General features: G+C 38.8%; 1 protein-coding gene across 1 annotated transcript in view; it reads left to right on the plus strand.

Moving 5' to 3' along the window:
• Positions 1-14,387, plus strand: part of LOC131970523 (spectrin beta chain, non-erythrocytic 4-like) — a 115,131-nt gene that overhangs the window by 13,264 nt on the left and 87,480 nt on the right. Inside the window, exons 2-6 of the mRNA XM_059331940.1 lie at positions 3,261-3,418; positions 4,289-4,440; positions 5,067-5,240; positions 13,962-14,053; positions 14,205-14,285. Coding sequence (XP_059187923.1) covers positions 3,274-3,418; positions 4,289-4,440; positions 5,067-5,240; positions 13,962-14,053; positions 14,205-14,285 — 644 coding nt within the window. The 5' untranslated portion in view covers positions 3,261-3,273. The remainder of the gene's footprint in view (positions 1-3,260; positions 3,419-4,288; positions 4,441-5,066; positions 5,241-13,961; positions 14,054-14,204; positions 14,286-14,387) is intronic.

Consider the following 14,387-nt stretch of genomic DNA (forward strand, 5'->3'; position numbering starts at 1 on the left):
TGAGTTTTGACTCTTTTTCATTCTGCCTGTATAAACGACTTAAAAAAATATTTATCATTCCATGATGGTATCATTTTTTTAAGCACAACCTCACCTGATTATTATTTTGTCATTTTGATTTACTGGATCAACATTTTGAACACAAAAAAACACACAAAAACACACACACAAAAATACAAGAACCACACACACAAAAAAAACATAAAACACACAAAAAAAATAAAAAAAAACATACATAAAAACACATAAAATCACAAAAATACACAAAAAATTACAAAAACAGAAAACCACAAAAAACCACACGTAAAACCACACAGAAAAACACACAAAAAATTACAAAAACACACATAAAAAGACAAAAAACACACAAAAATCACACATTAAACAAACACAAAAGATTGCATTAAAAATGCTGAATGCACACTGCAAAATTCAATAAAATCTCTGCAAAAACTTCAGTAATATCATGTTACACTTGGCCAAGGTGGTTTTTCGATTTGCTGAAAGAGTTGACGTGCTAAATTGGACATGGAAACTTCTGGAAAAGCCAAAACTTTAGAGTGAAGCTGACAGCAGGGCTCCATGCTGCTTCGTTTTTACGTTGCTACGTCATGAGGTGTCATGCTCCGCCACTATCGTGGACTCCAGAGGGTTAATCAGTATGACAAAAAATATCCTTCCCTTAACATAAACCTGCAATATGAGCACACAACATGCATAAACCATGTATTCCCCCAAGCAGTACTGCAGAAGAGCACCAAATGTCACATTTTGTGTCTTGTGGGCACATCTGCTCTTTAAGCATTGCATGCATTTTCCATCAATCCATCACATGTGTAACACAAAGAAATGAGGGAGGAACAAATAAAAACTAATGTGACAGTGTGACATTCACCAGGACTCACATAATAGATATTTTATTGATGTGAAAGCATCTGATGTGTCTTTTTTAATATTCAGCATAAACTCATTGCGGCCTGAAAGGTGGATGTAGACATTTTTATCAGTTAATGTCTGTTACAGTGGCTTCCTACACTGACTTTTTTTTGCAGTGTGGAAAAAAAGTCAGTGTTTTTGACATATTAGCTGTATCCCAAAGTCAAGGAAGGATCCTCAAACAGCTGAATCTGAAGGATTCTACGTCATGGACAGCTGAAGGTCTGTCCCGATGTCCAGGATCCTCCAGAGGACAGAGTCCTTCTTTTGACCAAATTCCAAGGATGCATGTGTGCATCCTCCGTGTGCCCCGACTACCCATAATGCCTTGCACACATCGGTCTACTGGGAGATTTAAAAGCTGCGAGCGAAGAAACAGCGAAGGCGACGCAATATGAATTTAAATATATTTAAAATGTATTTCTAGTTTACACTGAACGTTATCACATAACTTACAAAACTTGTGTTCAAAGTCAAGCAAAAACATATATATAAACAAATGCCAGAATATTTAGCTAAAAGATAATAAACATCATCTTGATACATTGCCGGTTAAATTAATTAATTGTAATTAATTGATTGTAAATATGTGATTTTTTTTTAAGGAATGTAAAGAGAAAGTATAAAGTGCTTACGTGGACTCGTAGCAGAGCTCCTCCTACAGTTTGACAAAATCAGCAAAATATCTGCCAAAGAGTGAGAAAGTGTCCACTTCATGTTTGGTAACTGCCAACTTCTTCTTTTTTGCACAAGAGGAGAAGGAGTTTACATTTTCACCAAGTCTGCTGAATTTTCTTGTACCTCAAACAGAAATGTGAGGTGCTTGAAGCATATTGTTTACACCACAGGCTGTCTGTACCGAGAATGTTATCGGACTACAGGTTCCCTCTGAAAAGCTGTTGAAAGAAATTTTATTGACAAATATTTTGTAAAACAAAAATATAGAATATAGAAGTAGTTGATACTAAACAATTCTAAGGTATTGACTCATTAATATTGTATTTAATATCAGATACCATTAACAAAAGGTATTTTTTCCAGCTGATAAAATTTGAGATTTGTGAATTACTCTAAAAGCTAAAACTGAGGTGGCCCTTATTATGAGGAGTTTCTCCTAACTCTACGACTGTAGGAGCAACATCAACCATCTGGATGTTCTGTGAATGTAGCTCTAGGTCAGGGGTCGGCAACCTGCCGCTCCAGAGCCACATGTGCATCTGCTTAACGTGTGTAGATGAAATACTGCAGTAAAAATGTTTAAAAAACATTTTAGTTAACTAAAAAGTACATCATAGCTAATAAAAGTCTACATGCCTGCCCAGTTACCTCTAAATTTTGCCAAATTCAAGTCTAGTTTTCAGTTTCCCGAGCTTGGCCAGCTTTCAGTTCCAAATCTCCTGAAATATTGATTTGGTTTCCAGCATCTGATTTGCACTTGGGTCCTCGCTGCATTCTGACAAAATCATATAAATAAATGCTCATTATGACCTATTGTTAATGTTAATTTAGACTTGGTAGACTGTTTAATGTCCATTCTAAGACTCAAAATAAGGTTTGCGGCTCCATTCTGGCTTTTTTTTCTCTTATTTTGACCGACAATGGCTCTTCAGTTAGGAAAGGCTGCTGACCCCAGCCCTCGGTGAACATCCAGTGTTTTTTTTTTGTTGAGACTGGATGGAAATTGGACATCAACACTTTTTTATGTGGAACAGTTCTAACGGCTCTTTAAAACAATGTGATGGAAACAGAATTTTGAACGGAAGTGTTTTTGTCATCATTGTGTTGTTTTGAACATCTCTCACCCTGAACTGTGTGATTTCTTTGTAAAGTTATTTTTATCTTCTGGTTTTCAGCTGTCAGAAACAGGAGAGATGAACCAATATTTTTTTATTTCTTTCCTCCCACCATCACAGAGATTTTATTTTAAGCTTTCTTTTGTAAAATGTTCTGATGCAGAGGACAGGTGCTGCATCATTCATGAATGGAAAGGAACTGGTATTTATGGACGTGGTTTGCTCTTTGCTCTAAGCCATGGATGGTATTTGTGCATTTTGAACCCACTTATTAAACTGGAAGGGTGGAGCAACTGTTTATTTTTTTTTCTTTATGAATGTGAATTTGTTTCAAACTTTATGAGGTCTTTCACTTTTGAAGAAGACACCAAGACGCTGATATTTGAATTAGATTTTTAACAAAAAGGAAGTGTCGACTGTTCTGTTGGTCTAACTTGAGTGTCTACGTTGGTTAATGATTCTACAAACAAGCGTGTGTGTGTGTGTGTGTGTGTGTGTGTGTGTGTGTGTGTGTGTGTGTGTGTGTTGCAGGGCGTCGGGCGCCATGGCTAATGCCTCCCCAGACCTGGACAACGCGGATGCCCAGCGCCAGCTAAACAACAACAACAGACCAAGCAGCTCGGGATTCTGGGAAACGGAGTGCACTAGCTCCAAGCTGTTCGAGTGCTCCCGCATCAAGGCCCTGGCAGGTCAGAGGTCACACACATGCTTACTAGGGTTGCACATCTCTCTGTGATAAACGATTCGATTGGCATCTAGATACACAGGTTACGATACGATTAAAAAATGATATACTTTTATTACAAACCGATTCGAATCGATACAGTGTAAGAATGATTTTATTTTATTTGATTCGACGGTTAACATTTGTTGTAGATATTTTATAGTGTTTCACTCACAAGTTTCATATTTTATTTATGATATGCCGTCTTTAGAAACGGACGTAGCTTCATGTGACACTTTGGAGGAAATAAAGGACGTCTCATGTCTCTTAAAATGTTTCGCAAGTGAAGCAAGTGAACGGAAGCGGGGATGCAAAATAAAAGACTTGTAAGAGACCGGAGAGACTCATGGAGTTGAGTGAGAACCGTTTCGCGAGCAGCTTCAGCTCTCGCGTTGTTTTAGAGATGCTGACGCATACTGTAAGTGTGTGAAGCCGCCAACAGATTCCAAGTCTCATGACACCCATCATGACTCTACAACCGATTCATCTAGGAGTTCATGTCTGATTTGTATGGATTGATGAGGCTGCTACAGATGCAGCCGTATCTCTCACTTGTTAAACCGAATATCCGGTCGCATCAGTTTATCCTTCACAACCCTAGTTTTTACTCACATCCTAACCTCCGTACAGGGTATAAATACACCTACATCAAGGTGTTTAATCTTTGCTGTTTTGTAATTTTATAACTCACAAGAAAAGGATGATTTAATTTAACTCTATTGGTTAGCTAATGCTGTTAATGATAATATTTGACTGGATTATCCTAACTGTGTCATTCAGAAGAGTTTTATCTCCCTTTGCTTTGATTTTACGATTATTCTTTTATTTTCCGCAGATGAACGTGATGCGGTGCAGAAGAAGACCTTTACTAAGTGGGTTAACTCTCATCTGGCCAGAGTTTCTTGCCGCATATCTGACCTGTACAACGACCTGAGGGATGGATACATGCTCACCAGACTGCTGGAGGTCCTCAGTGGAGAGCTGCTGGTCAGAACACACACATGCACATTACACCAAATTATAACATATAATATATGAGGTATGGGGCTGACGTCACTGCTGCCTGTCATAAAGAGCAGCTGATTGACAGGTTGAGCCACAGGAGTAGGAGATGAGCAGACAAAATGAAGAAAGCTCTCTATGGAGAAGAATCTTGTCAAAACCATCCCTGACTTTAACCAAAAAGTAGAACACTACATGACATTATAATATTGCTTTTGTTGTTTTAATTTATGTAAATACACTGGTGTGATACCTTGGTACATGTTCGCTTGCTTTTTGGTATAAGGTATGTCTATTTTGGAGTTATAGCCCCCCCTGGAGAAAAATGCACCAGCCGCCTCTGAGTAAAACTGGATGTTCTGATAAAGTTTGTTTTCTCTTTTACTTCACTGAGGAGAAAACATTTTAGAAGTTATTTGTCCCTGAACCTTTTATTCTTTCTGCTGTTTCCAAAAATTATCAAAGCTTCAGCTATGGTCCTTTTTGCACTCATTTTAAGTAAATAAGCAACATTCAAAAAACATTTATGATTTAAGTAAATCTGAAGTTAAATCCAAACTGATGACTGCAAATGTTTTTACCAAAAGTTATCTTTGTTTCTTGTCCCTCAGCCGAGGCCGACGCGGGGTCGTATGCGAATCCACTGCCTGGAGAACGTGGACAAAGCCCTCCAGTTCCTTAAAGAGCAGAGGGTTCACCTGGAAAATGTCGGTTCCCACGACATTGTGGATGGAAACCACCGTCTCACCCTGGGCCTCATGTGGACCATCATCCTACGCTTCCAGGTAAACACAAACATATATGAAAGACCTGTGTTTTATGGGACTGGTGATGTTTTTGTGACTGCTTCACAATCAAATTGTTTTGCCAGTTGAACACTCGAAATGTGAAGCAGCAGCAGAGGAAAATGTTCCGTTTTCATCTGCAGTAACTTAATACAGAGAGTCTGAACAGGCTGGATTACATGCTGCATTGTTTCCTATGAGTCCCTCGTGTGTGTGTGAAGGCAGTTTGAATGCAGCGCAGGACTGTAAGACTCGGCCACTAACAACATCCAAATCCTACTATATAAAATGTAAATAATGTAATGTCATGTAATAATTAACTGGCTATTGCTGAAATAATGTTGGCCATAGTTGGTATTAAAACCAGGGTTTGATTTTTATAAAAAATCTTGCACTACTTCTATTTCTATTAACTCTCTGGGCCCACTCTAATTTAACCCTTTCAGACCCTTCAGGCTGAAAATGTCGACTTCCAAAAAAACGTGATGAAAACATTACAGATTAATATTTTTTTTTTTTCTGCATAAACCTCTTAAACAACTTCCACCCTGCTCAAAACTACCAAATGTTTAAACATTTTTGGCATTTTAACCCTTTAAATGCCAGTTTGATTGCACAATGTCACTGATGTTTTTTTTAATGAAAAAATACAAAGATGTTGTTATTTTCCATATAATAAATATTTTTAGGCTGGAGCATTTGGTTTTATCACAGCCTTGGATATGTCAAAGATTAAGAACAAAATTGATTTTGATGCATTTTTTTGATGCATTTGTAAACAAATGCCCCAGTCAAAAATATTTATTATGTTGAAAATAACTACATTTTTGTGTGTCTTTCTTTAAAAAACAGTGACATCATGTAATCAAACTGGTATTTAAAGGGTTAAAATCTTCAAAATCTTTGAACGTTTGGTAGTTTTGAGCAGGGCGGAAGTTGTTTAAGAGGTTTATGCAGAAAAAAAATAGAAAAAAATATTAATCCGTTAAGTTTATATCGCGTTTTTTTGGAAATGGACATTTTCAGTCCAAAAGGTCTGAAAGGGTAGTAAATGTGCACACAGTGTATTATTATTGACCCATTAGAAAAATTCGAATTTGAATTTCAAAATATTTCAAGAAAAAAAACCATCCAAAAATCATGCTATTTGCAGTATCACAGCCAAAATAATTGCCAAAACAAAAGAGAAAAATGACAAATATGGCTGAAATTGCGCCGAGTGGTCCCAGAGGGTTAAGTCTGATAATGGCAGTATCACTTTCCAGCCAATGAAAGTGCAGCAGACAAAAAGCAAAAATATGGACTGACTTTCAAATATTTGATTCTTCCCTCGGGACACTAAGGCTTTAATCTGAGCTTCTCCATAAGTGCACTGAGATGCTGGCACATGTTCCTGTGCTGCTTACTGAAGCACAAGGTTGCAGTAATCATCATTCAGGATGAGCTGCCAGCGGTTCTGTTCGGGGAGGCTGTCACAGCGGCCGCATCATCAGTGTGCGACAGCGACAGCAGCGTGTAGTGGATAAAGGCTGAATGTCACTCAGGGCTCAGCGGCCTCGAGGTAGCAGTCGCCTTCCAGTCTGCTCTTCCACAAGGACACACACACACACACACACACTCTGCACTCGCTCTCTTACACACACACACACTCCATCAGGCTATCTATCTAGTCACACACACACACACATCTTGACAAGCACATACTATCACACACTCACGCACCTACACAGGTTTCCAGGCCTTAGCAGCAGTGATACAGGATCAGTTCCTGCCATGTAAGTACAGCACAAGCCCACGGCTCCTCTTTATTACGCTCCAGTGCGACAGCATGGCTTTGGCACAAAACGCTTGTTTAGCATTATTCAGAGCCTTCTGTAACATTCACGGTGCACAGCCGCCTCGTAGCGTCTCCTGGGACTCAGGATTGTCATGCTAGGCCTGGCTGCCCACCACAAAGCACAGTTAACAGATTGTGCTGTCGCAGACTTTGGTCTTAGTATGTTAGTAAGTTCCCCTCTGCAGTCCTGCTGGTGAGGACAGTTCATTCTGTCAGCTGGTTTTAAATATCTTAGTCCAGTGTCAAATGTCCTTGTTTGTTTGATTTTTTTTATCACATTAAGCCAACCTCATCCTGTGTGTTTGTTTGTTTGTTTGTTTGTTTGTTCAAATTGAAAAGCCTACACATTTTAATCTTATCTTAGCCAAAGATAACCATAGATATTTAGTCTGGTTTTAGGCCCCGTTTACACGAGGACGCTTGCAGGTAAAAACAACAAAATATTTTATGTGAAGTGCCTTTCGTTTAGACGGTGACAGCGTTTTTCGGGCTTAAAAACGCAAAAATGTGAAACCACCCTCCAGAGTGTAAAACTGTAATCTGCTCCACCGTAGCGTGTCCGTCTACACTGCCAAGACACAAAACTCTGCTCAGATCTGCTCACGTCACGTAAGTGTTTATGTCACATACATGCTCCAGTACAGGGAAAAAAAGAAACGTGGGATTATTTCCATGCGTCGGACCTTCAAGCTGCTCTGGCAGCTCTAATAAACTTACAGGGGTCTTTCCACCAAATGTACAGGATATGTACAGATAGTATTAGTTAACAGAGAAGGATCTGGAATTACCTCCCTCACATTTTGGATGCACCGATTGGTGGGAGGCGAGCCAGACGGCTTTGGACGAGACCTGGGAGATGTAGTGGATGGTGGAGAACTTTGTGGAGGGAGTAGCTGATGAAAATATGTGGTGTGAAAACTTCCACATGCCCAAAGATGCTCTTATGGCTTTAAGTGATGCCGCCTGGCATGATACCCAATCACATTCACACACTTTAGCCTCACCGTATGCAGCAGATTTCCTCCTGAAAACGATCGTCTAAACGCAGAATAAAAAGTGAAGACACAACGCCACTTTTGCGTCTTCTGTTCAGACCGTCATCATGTTAACGGAGCCTTAGTCAATTAACATTTTTTTTAGTTATCAGTGTAGTGGAATTACTACCTCTCTTGAGTGAGAAAATGAATCAAAGATCACTTCGTTCCTTTTAGTTTTCTTTATTATCAGAATACACTGTCTAGGTACAGCCGAGGAGAACTTTGTCCAATATTAAAGGATGCTCTAAAAAGGTGTCCCTCTCCAATAAAAGCCCTGAGTTCTCTCTGCTTTTTCTGTCTGTCAGGGCATTTAAACAATTTGTAAACCACAATTGTAACATCCCACACCTCCACCGTATGGAGCACGTTTTTTGTCTACTTTTAACCTAAAAGGATCCAACTTATACTGTTTATATTCTGGAGCAGGCCCTCGGACCTCAATTCTCGCGCTGGAGTCTAGATCTGGATGAGGTCCTTGATGTATTGTGGGGCCAGTCCATTCAAAGCTTTAAAAAAAAAAAACAATAACATTTTAAAAACAATACGAAAATGAACAGGGAGCCAGTGCAAAGACATGAGGATTGGGGTAATGTGTTTCCGCTTTTTGGCCTGTTAAAAGTCATGCTGTGGCGTTCTGGACTAACTGCAGACCAGAGAGGCTTTGTGGCTGAAACACCTGAGGAAAGTGTGTTGCAGTCGTTAAGAGGGTTAAAGATGAAAACGGTTTCACTTTTGATAAAAGACGAAGATGATAAAAACGCGATTTTAAAATGCTGTTAATCTGTTTACAAACATCAAATGTAAAATTGCTGTCTATGATGCCAAGGCTGGTCCATGAGGGCACTGCCAAACACCATAACCTCAGTTTTTTCCCCGTTGAGTTTTTAAAAATTCTGGGCTAACCAAGCCTTGACATCACATAGATAGACAGTCAAATATTGAGTCTATCAAAGCATCAGTAACTGTACAGTTTGGGCTACAGTAGTGTTACTAGCTCTTCCACCGTGAGCTGTGTGCTTGGCTGTCATCCCGCCACCAGTCGATAGCATCTTCAATTTTGCATTCACTGAGAAAGAAGAGCAGTGCAGACGACTGGTGTTCAGGAGTGTGTGTGTGTGTGTGTGTGTGTGTGTGAGAGAGAGAGAGACAGAGAGACATAGAGAGAGAGAGAGTAATTATGAAAGAAGGGTGTGTAGGGGGAAAGATGGTTGGCTGATGGAAAACAACAAGCATTACTGTGGTGATAAATAAGTGACAGGTGGAGTTTCTCGGGGTTCACAGTCAGGGATGTGTGCTCAACATTTCTGATGATGGACAGAGTTTGAAATAAGGTTAAATAAAACAATGGCTCTACAGACAGTCAACTACACCTTTTCTGTTGTCCTTATCATTTGTCTCCAGCAAGGTTATTATAGTTAACTAAAAACTAACAAAATAACGAAAACTAGAATTGAAAAAACATTTTCAATAACTGAAATAAAAATAAGTTTTAAAAAAAATAACTAATTGAAACTGTATTTTGTGGTTACAAAACTAACTAAAACTAACTAAAATGATAGTGAAAATGTCATAGTCTAGCAGTTTTTCAACGTAAAATCTACAGACATTTTTTACAGTGTAGCAATAGTGCCATGTATTCAAATGTGTCTGAACATTTTGTACATGCAGCTAATGTTAAGGCAGCATCTGTCTCATAGTAAAGAACAGTTCATCACTTTTTATTTCCATTTCATCCTCAGTTTACATTTTATGAGACCTGCTGCTTATCGAACCCATTATGTTTTAAAGTATGCAGTACATTTTGCAGACTGACCAGCTTAAGGCCAAGAACCTGTTTAGTTTGTAGATTGCCAATTATCCAGGCCTGGGATTTTTGCCATCACACAATTGGCCATGACTATGATATCAACAGTCTAAGGCTTGATTCCAAACCCAAAGGCATTTTATTATAAGGTCAGTAACTTCATTTAACCAAACACGGAGTGCTAAGAATAATGTCAGTAGCAGTGTAATCAGCATTCGTTAATTTATAAGGGCACAGGTAACATTTCCTATATTTTTTGTGAATATAATCAAGTTCATCTATTTAATGAATCCTTGCTCTGATGAAAAGATAAATAATCTTATAAAGTAATAATGTCACAACATTCAGAAATGCAAAACTTTGCATAATTTCAATTAAATGTCAATGTCAAGTATATTTATTTTTTAGTATATTTATGTGTTTTTTTTATTGATTTTCCTCATTTTGAACATAAAACATATCAGACACTACAGACACATTTACAAGTACACGTTTAGATAAAAAGGTCATTTAAGTTGTATTAACTTATGTATCTCAAAATGAAAAGTAGACAGATGTAGAAGATTAATTAAAAAAAAAAGATTATACCTATATATGTATCCAAACAGGTATACACTCTCCAAAAGTTAAAAAAATAAATAAATAAAAAATAAACAGAGACAGGAATAAAAATAAATAAAATAAAATAAAGTATATTTCTAAGTAATATTTTATAGTTTATACGTTTATATTTATTTAATTTAAAAAGGAATGAATGAAATAAATATGTTGGTTGAGGAAACACTGATACGATAAATAATTGTCCAGGGTTTGCTGAGGTTTGTGTTGCCGGGGAGGCTTCCAGTTATCTTTCCCTCTTTCACTCTGTCCCTCCTCATCTCCTCCTCTTCCTCCTGTCCTTCCTTTTCCTCTGTGGTGAAAGTGAGAGTTTGCTTTGTCCAGTCAGCAGGTAGAACAGGCCAAACCACTGCAGTAGCTGCACACAGGCAGAGAGAGAGGGAGAGACAGGGGAGGAAGGGAGAGGATTGACAGGCAAAGAAGGAGGTAATCCTAATGTATTTACAGAATCATTCACTTTGTGAACGGCTCTGTAAATACATGTAGTTACTAAATTTATAGTTCTGTATCTGGTCGGCTGAATGCTGAATGTGTTCAGCGTTTGTGTGCTTGCATGTGTATTTGCTCGCCTAACACACTGCCAGCTCACTCACTGTTTACAATAAATCTACAACAAGACACCAAAGCCGTGTTTCCTTAAGGGGGAAGAGTGGCCGCCGGGAAAGTCTCAGGCCACGCCCTCTCAAAAGTCCTCTCACTCTGCGTGTCTCCACTACAAAAAGGCCCCCAGAGGGATGTAAAGACTCTGGAGGTGACGTATGATTTTTGATCGTCACGTAATCGCTTAGCGACAGTTTCTACCGTGAGCCTTGATCACATATGCGACGGATTAAACACGGGAGACTCAACTGTGGCCGCCGTCGCTAACTGTGCACAACGTCAGCAGCTGATCATAAACAAAGCAGCATGGTTAATTATGCACAGCGTCTCCGCTGATCATAAACGTAGTGATTGTGAATTAACTGGCATCACTAACTAACAGTGTCTGGTGCTTGTTGTAAACAAACAGAGATCACTAAGTGAACACCTCCTGCAGCACATACACACTGTACTGCTACAGAGCTAACTGTTAGCCTATTAGCAATTTTCAGACTGGTTGCTAAGGGGTTAACATCCCCTCCGGCTCTGCAGCTGGGAGAGACTGCTGCAGGAGGACGGTGCCGCTTCGACTCGTTCTTAGTCTTCTTAATGAGAAGTAACAGGGAGTCTCCAAAAGTCTCCATTAACACCAGAAAAAGTCGCTGGATTTGTCTCCAGTCGCTTTTTTGAAAAATAGTCGCTAAGGGGGTCTGAAAAGTCGCTAAATATAGCAACAAAGTCGCTAAGTTGGCAACACTGCTTCTCCGGCTTGTTGTGGCGTCGAGTACTACGTCACATCCTGCTTAGCGTTCTATCCAATCAGCAACCAGGCTTTTTTCAGGAGAGAAAAACGGCCCAGCTCTTCTACAGGGACTAAATAAGTCCCGACAAAAGTCCTCTCCGGACGGCTCATATTCAAATTAGGGGCGTTTCGGCGAGTGAGACCTGCCTCATTCCAGGTGTTGGGCTGTAGTGGAAACACCCTATATTTGACAAAATAAATAGATTCAGATTTTTACTGAATGCTCATGATAATAGAATTTGATGACATAGTCAAGATATAGATTGTGTATTAATTATTTGTGATTATCTGCTCTATCTGCATCATCATCAATGTTGTCTTTTCTTACTATTTTTAGTTGGCAGATAGCAAGGAAATAACAATTTAGTTACAGCAGACACTTTTCATCATAATAGGCAATCAGGAGGAATCATGACATGATGAATGAATGAATGAATCCTACTAGTATTTTCAATTTAAAACTACTTTCCTATTATAAACAACATTGTAAGTGTATTCTCATGTGTTTTCCTCATTAATGGACTGTAATCCATTCATTACCAGCCCCATGTGTGTCTGTGTGCAAATGATTTAAACATAATCCCAATCATCATCTGTTCCTCGTTGTATATGCATGTTTATCGTTTTCATGTGTTGATACATAGCAATTGTGTTTGTGTGTGTGTTTTTACATGTGACTGTGTGTGTGTGTGTGTGTGTGTGTGTGTGTGTGTGTGTGCCCTCAGTGTTGTGGGTAGCAGCTGATTCCAGGGTGTCATGTCCCCAATTACCTTGGATCATGTCACTGTGATGTTATTGGTTGAATGGCTGTCACTGTCACCGATAATCAGGCGTTCTAGTCGCTCTGAGCTCATCAGCTCTTATCACTCTTGTATGTATTTACTCATTGTGTGTGTTTCCTTTAATGTTTCAGGAATACTGACCTTTGCTCTTACATCTGCGTTGTGTTTTCAATTATTCATATAAGGCTGGTGTTGCCCTTTGTGGCTATTTTCTGAGTTGGAGAAACCGTGAGCATCAATCAGAGCCTGAAGTTAGTCAGTTCAAATCTAAGACATGGTTACTAGTGATGGGAATCTGGTCTCTTTTCAGTGATCTGAATCATTTGTCTCGGCTCACCAAGAAGAGCCGCTCTTTCGGCTCTCAAATGGCTCTTCATTTTACCACTTATACCTTTTATAATTCAGCCAAATTTAGCGCTGTATTGACTTGTGATTTGTATTTGAACACATATATTACTTAAATTTCAATAAATTGCTGCAGCCAATTACATTTACAGTTGTGAAAATCCCTTGTTAACTCTCTAACTGCCTTGAAGAACCACTCTGCTACACAAAGCAGATAGAAAATGCCTATAAAACCTAAGCTTAGAAATTAAAAAAGGACAGCTATTGACATTTTTTTTTATTTAAACACACACACCTAACAAAACAAGTAAAGTACTGAAAAAATAGAAATTAAATACAGCAATCAAGTAAATGTGCTTTGTTAATGCCAATTACTGACATCTGGACAAAAAAAATGTTTTGGTATAGAGTAAAAGATAATAATAAATAAGCAACATAATAAAAATAATCCAACAGTTTTAGGTGTCTCTATGAACTAATCACCATCATGATGGTGAGCACACACAAAAAAAGGTGGGTGGAGCACAAACGTTTTGAGAGCGCAGACTTTAGATCTGATCACAGGACATATTTGAGTGTGAAATGTGAGCACAAGCATGTGATTTTTGAGTTCAAGCAAACATTTTGAAAGAAAGCAGCAGAAATCTGAGTGCAAGCACAAAATGTGAGCATGAGAGAATAAATGTGAGCAGGAGAAGCAGCTGTGTTACTGAAAAGGAATAAAATCGTGCTCTCAAACTGAAAATCTACGCTCTTGAATAAAGAGAGGATATTTATTCCATACTAAACAATCTTTGTTTTTTGCATCATCACTGAAAGGTGTAGCATTGCACAACTAAAAAATAAATTTTCTTCAGTGATGCTACAACATCTCTTCCACAAGTACTGAATTGTTGCTTTGCTGTGTTCTGTTTCAGATCCAGGTGATCAAAATCGAGACTGAGGACAACAGAGAAACCCGCTCGGCCAAGGATGCCCTGCTGCTCTGGTGCCAGATGAAGACCGCAGGGTGAGTAATGAAATAAAAACAGAAAAACTGGAAGCTGCGAGTGTGAATTTTTTTGATATTTATGTAATGTACCAAGTCAATATGTTAGTGTTCGTACTTTGATGCTTCTTAGTTTACATGTCAGGAGTTTTAAGGTTCCTCTGTGCTGCAGGTACCCTGAGGTCAACATCCAGAACTTTACCACCTGCTGGAGAGACGGCCTCGCCTTCAACGCCCTCATACACAGACACAGGTAGAGAAAAAACACATCGCTGTAGCATGCTAATATGTTTAAAAGACAACGATAGAGTGGAGAGAGGTGTCACAGATTTCACAGATTTTTTTATTTGAGTCA

This window comes from Centropristis striata, chromosome 4, assembly GCF_030273125.1.
Source record: "Centropristis striata isolate RG_2023a ecotype Rhode Island chromosome 4, C.striata_1.0, whole genome shotgun sequence".
Taxonomy (NCBI): Eukaryota; Metazoa; Chordata; class Actinopteri; order Perciformes; family Serranidae; genus Centropristis; species Centropristis striata.